The 5649-nt window shown below is 43.7% G+C and overlaps 1 protein-coding gene across 1 annotated transcript; it reads left to right on the top strand.

Moving 5' to 3' along the window:
- The first annotated feature begins 1612 nt into the window (after positions 1–1612).
- LOC124788275 (cuticle protein 38-like) lies at positions 1613–3942 on the top strand. The gene is made up of 2 exons (XM_047255488.1): positions 1613–1745; positions 3481–3942. Exons 1-2 carry the CDS (start codon positions 1734–1736, stop codon positions 3853–3855), a joined length of 387 nt encoding a protein of 128 aa, XP_047111444.1. The 5' UTR covers positions 1613–1733; the 3' UTR covers positions 3856–3942.
- The last annotated feature ends 1707 nt before the right edge of the window (positions 3943–5649 follow it).

A 5649-nucleotide genomic window follows, 5' to 3' on the forward strand; every position in this document is an offset into this window, starting at 1 on the left:
GACTTTTTTCTGTATCCTAAAATAAAGAGAACCTTAAAGGGCCATTGTTTCACAAGCGTAGATGAGGTTAAGGGGAGTTTGACTATATTTTGCCCTAAAAAGCATGTTCTTTGAGAATAATTTTCTCGGGATGTGTTATAAATATTAATGTCAAGTTTGGTCAAAATGTTTATTGAAATTTCCTCTACAAACTGGAATTTTTTCGACCGGAAATGTTGAAGAGCAAAGGCGGAAGTGCCGTGGGAACGAAACTAAATTTCGATGTAAACCTCCATGCGCGGTACGTCCCACGTCAGCCGGCTCATCTGAAATCAAAATTGAGTTCACGTTGGAGAAGTATATAAGATTCTTTGGGAGTTTTACCTCGCGTAAGTTATTTGGACGACAGGAAACAAAATGTCGGCCATTTTAAAAATAGGGTTTTTTCATAGATTTTTCGACTTCGTCGGCCAAGTGAAAACATTTATAGTTCATGGATCGGAATAAAAGTGGTACACCTCCTAGACAATTTAGTTAGCTTCGTCGGAAACAAAGAATCATGCGAATCAGTTCAGTAGATTTGAAGTTGCCATACCGCGAGATAAAAAAAAGTCATTTCGAGAAAAACGCGTTTGAAGTTTTGACTACATATAAATGTAATATTATGCAACTTACGTTCAGTCTGCTATTTCGGGTCCATAAACAAGTTCTTCCTCTTCCTCATAGAGGGCGTTCTGCCCGATCTGGGCCATCCTGCTCTGCTCCAGAGCCTTTCGTACGGCCGGTGAGAAGCGGTTTTCGGCCGCTTGAATCCGGTGGTCGTCCGAATGCTTCGCGAACTGCGTCAAATAGAGTCCCAGGGTGACGTCTATTGGTTGTCATGGTCTTCAGAATTGCTGAATACCCTTCGTTGAAGCTTCTCACTGCCAGGAAAGTAGCAATCCCCACAGTCTTCGCACCAGAATGCAAATGCTTGGGGGCTGATTTCCAGACACAAGCGTTCAAACTTTCATTTAAATTTTGTGTTTTTCCTCCCAAGCACCGGTACAATAACTCGTCCTCCGAAAGAAAAAAAAAAACGCGCGTGAAAAAATCCGATTTCAAGCAGGTGCATTTTTTTTTGTTCAACCGCGAATAACAAACATTTCAGTCCGTATTCGGATAAACCTTTTCAGGGGTGGGTTCTAAACACTTCCATGGATCCAAAAATTCAATTAAAAATCGATTTTTTGATCCAAAAGATAGTAAACCTCCCCTTAAAAGTGAATCTTTGAAAGAGCTGACTGCTATGCAAAAGATCAAGTTTCAGAAGTGTTTCGGGGATTGGAAGGTGCGTTAGTATAAGTTGGGGAGTACTTTGAACGAGATAACGTTAATGAATACGAATAAATAAAATTATTTCCAAAAAAATTTAAATTCCCGATACTTTTTGAACACACCTCGTATTTACCAGTGACGGCTAAGAGTACGTCATCGTTCATGCAGCTGGAACTCTCACCTCACAATCTCATACTGGAAGAGGCCAGTGAGTTAGATGACAACTATTGATTGTGCGGAACCGACTGCCAATCACGACAAAAGCCTCTACTGCAGGGCCACGCCCAAGGAGGACCACCACGGCTGCCGGATACCGCGCCGTCAGTCCTCACGCACGTCACACACTGTTGTGTGTGTGTCAGCGCTGTATAAAAGGCGGCAGTCGCCTGTGCAGAGACACATTTCAGCAGCAGCAACAGCAGCAGCCACAGACTACCATGAACACTCTGGTAGGTACAGACAGCTCTCACAGCATGTGACCACTTTTTCTATTGGGGTTGGTTTCGTTCACTCTTGTGAGTTCTCTGGATCAGTAGTACCTAAATAATTTAGCACAAAACGCGGAAGTCCTAAAGTACTAACGTTTCGCATACGAAAACGTTCAGCGTATATTATTTATATTATAGAATACGCGTATGAGATATAAGCCTCTTATTTTAGTAGTTGGTCGCTAGACTGAAGAGGCTCTGTAGCTATTTGACTGTACCTGTCTATAAAAATTCATACAACGCAGCCCATATCCATTACTTTTTAACCGCTGTTAAACAGTGCGTATGTGGAAGTAGTTGTTGTTCATCAACCAAACATCTGAAAATTACTTTGTTGCGCTAGGGTCGCTACTTATAATACGGCTCAGTTGGAGTGATGAAGAATGAGATGGCTGATTTATGAAGTCATTTCGCAGTGGAGTTTGCAGATACATTTATTAATGACAAATTAACATGACTGGATAAGACATAACCAGTAATGAAAAGAGGAAAGCCTGAAACTTCGTGGCAGATTAAAACGGTGTGCCGGACCAAGACTCGAGTTCGGGACCTTTGCCTTCTGTGAAGTTTGGAAATTAGGAGACGAGGTACTGGCGGAAGTACAGCTGTGAGGACGGGTAGTAAGTCGTTCTTGGGTAGCTCTGTCGGTAGAGCACTTGCCTGCGAAAGTCTATGGTTCCGAGTTCGAATCTCGGTCCCGCACAGTTTTAAGCTGCCAGGATGTTTCATGCCACCCCACAATCCGCTGCAGAGTGAAAATTTCGTTCTGGAAGAGACAACGCTTATCAGAGAACTTGTAAAAACCGCGATGGTGACGTGCAAGTGTCGAGTGAGGAACATCACTGTGGTTCGCAAGGCTTTATCGTTGTTAATAAAGTACTGGGCGTAGTAAGGAGAAGTCGTCTCTCATTTACGCGTATCTCTGTTGTATAGCTGGTCAGTAATGTCTCATTCATACAGTATTCTGGAGAAGTTTTTCTTTGTTATCAACACCCGCTTCCTATTGAAGAAATAGCAATGGAGATAACGTCAGACACCTTCAGCAAGGAGAAAGACATGAAAAATTTCATTTTAATATAGGCTGAGAAAAGTTCTGTGAATGAAAAGAAAATTACAGAAATTTACCTGTTTCTATCAAAGCCGGCTGGAGTGGCCGGCTTAGATACAACCCTCCTAAACGAGTTGTGTAGGAGACCTGAAAGGCTTGTTCTAGGGCAAATCATTTTCCCATGAAGGCAGTTGTTTCCAAGCACCTTCTGCGAAACATATGATACGGTGGCCGAGCGGTTGTGGGCGCTACAGTCCGGAGCCGCGCGACCACTACAGTGTCACGTTCGAATCCTGCCTCGGGCATGGATGTGTGTATTGTCCTTAGGCTTAAGTAGTTCTAAGTTCTAGGGGACTGATGACCTCACAAGTTAAGTCACATAGAGCTCAGAGCCATTTGAACCATCTGTTTCTATCTAAGCTAGAAGTTGACAGGATTAATCAAAGGTGGCATTTCGTCTAACTTGCAATCAGACAATAACAAATGTAGTGCGAGGTAGGGATTCATAAGTACGCTGTTACTGTATTTCATGCAAAAACACATTACTTACAGCATTCACAACCACACACTCGCCCAGAATCAATAAAAATTCGTCAACACACAAAATCAATGTTCATTCAAATTAATGTGAATTATTTTTGTTGCCAGATCGTCCTGAGCGCCGTCCTGGCAGCGGCAGTGGCCACCCCCGGCTACCTGGGTGCCGCCCCCGCTGCAGTAGTAGCGCCGGCCGCCTACGCCGCCCCCGCAGTGGTCGCCGCCCCCGTCCACCCTGGATACGCTGCCTACGGCCCCGCCCCCATCGCCGTCCGCTCTGACGGCTACCTGCTGGACACCCCTGACGTGGCTGTGAACAAAGCCGCCCACCTGACCGCCGTCGCCCAGACGAGGGCCCGCGATGCCATCATCCACGGCGCTGCTGTGCTGGCCGCCCCCGCCGTAGCCGCCCCCGTGGCCTACGCCGCCCCCGGAGCCCTCGCGGCCGCCGCCCACCTTCACGCCAAAGCTGCTCTGCTGGGCTGAAATGTCCATCTGCTACAGTTTCCATCGATTTCATGACATGGCGCTACTTGCATGTTTTTCCATTGAAATAAACCATCTTTCAATGTATATAACTTTTTTTCCTTATTCTTGTCTTCCGCATTGCTAATGATTTCTTCCTGAAGTATCACTTCTTCAGCCATAGATTTGTGAATCTGTATTAAAGGCTTATTCTGTCAGTGTTAAAACTAACTTAACACGAGAGAGTATTCCAGAAGATATTACTTAGTTTATAGGCAACATCAAAGAAAATGATTCATATGTAAACTATGATAACTGACTGTCACATTTGATTTGCTATACAGACTAAATTCAGTCACCGCTAAGAAAGTAAGGGGCTTGCTCTGTAGTAACTCAGAGATCAATGAACTATACGATTTGTATTCTACCTTGTAATGCCTTAGATCAGTTAACTCCTGTTTTTAAACTGAATGTATTTCACTGGTCTAGGGTCAACGTCTTTCGCTATTAACGAAAAGATAACGAGTCCTATGTTTATATTTTCAAAACAAAATTATATGGGTATATAAATGTATAGGGTCATCGAACAGATAATTCTGTGTGTAAACCCAGATGAAAAACCTATTGCAGTTTTGTATTGCGAGTCTTTAATAGGAGACGGAATAGGAGAATGAGTTGCTGAAGAATATGTACGCAGTAACAGGAATGAGAAAGGAGAAAATTTCCATGAGTTATGCAATAAATTTCGGCTAGGGAATCAACGCTTCAATTTTATCAATAGGAGGAGGAAAACGTCAAGGAGCTTTAGGCACATGGGGAGATATCACATGGAGTACTTCAGGATGAGACAGATATCTGCGTTTAAGCCATACACACAAGCTGATACGGCCTAGCTTCAAAATTTTTTAGCGACGAAGAGTAGAAGATAATTCAGGATATTAATCAGGAGGAATCATTGTGTGAAGATACGGGATACTGGAGAACTGAGGAGGGAATATGTGCGTTTGTATGCTATACATACTGTGATAATGAATAAGCCAATAAGCAGTTCAAGCGAAGTGGAAGGGACGAACCCCAAAAGAGCAATACCAGAATTTGAATAAACAAACATAGGTTCAAAGAATGTAACAATGAAGCAAGGAAATAAAATAATGAATAAGGAATAGAAATAATACAGGAATATAAGTAACTTGAGAATGAGATCTGAAGGAAATGCACTGATATAGAACGTAGCAATCAATTTCAGGAAGAAATTTCTTAGGTTCTTCCTCCGGAGTATAATGTGGAAACATTGGAAAGGAATATTACCAAATGTTTGTGGTGCGTTGCCCCAAGAGAATGATAAAGAATTAGTAGATTGGTAAGATACAGAAGAATAGGTGGAAAATTTTGACAATAAAAGGGGACAGTAGTATTGTTAAGAATTTAGGGAATAATGTCGATTGTGATGGAGGGAAAGAGGGCAATTATCTTGGGGTACGTGAAGTGTAGTTACACTCCTGGAAATGGAAAAATGAACACATTGACACCGGTGTGTCAGACCCACCATACTTGCTCCGGACACTGCGAGAGGGCTGTACAAGCAATGATCACACGCACGGCACAGCGGAAACACCAGGAACCGCGGTGTTGGCCGTCGAATGGCGCTAGCTGCGCAGCATTTGTGCACCGCCGCCGTCAGTGTCAGCCACTTTGCCGTGGCATACGGAGCTCCATCGCAGTCTTTAACAATGGTAGCATGCCGCGACAGCGTGGACGTGAACCGTATGTGCAGTTGACGGACTTTGAGCGAGGGCGTATAGTGGGCATGCGGGA

Source organism: Schistocerca piceifrons, chromosome 3 (assembly GCF_021461385.2).
Source record: "Schistocerca piceifrons isolate TAMUIC-IGC-003096 chromosome 3, iqSchPice1.1, whole genome shotgun sequence".
Lineage (NCBI taxonomy): Eukaryota > Metazoa > Arthropoda > Insecta > Orthoptera > Acrididae > Schistocerca > Schistocerca piceifrons.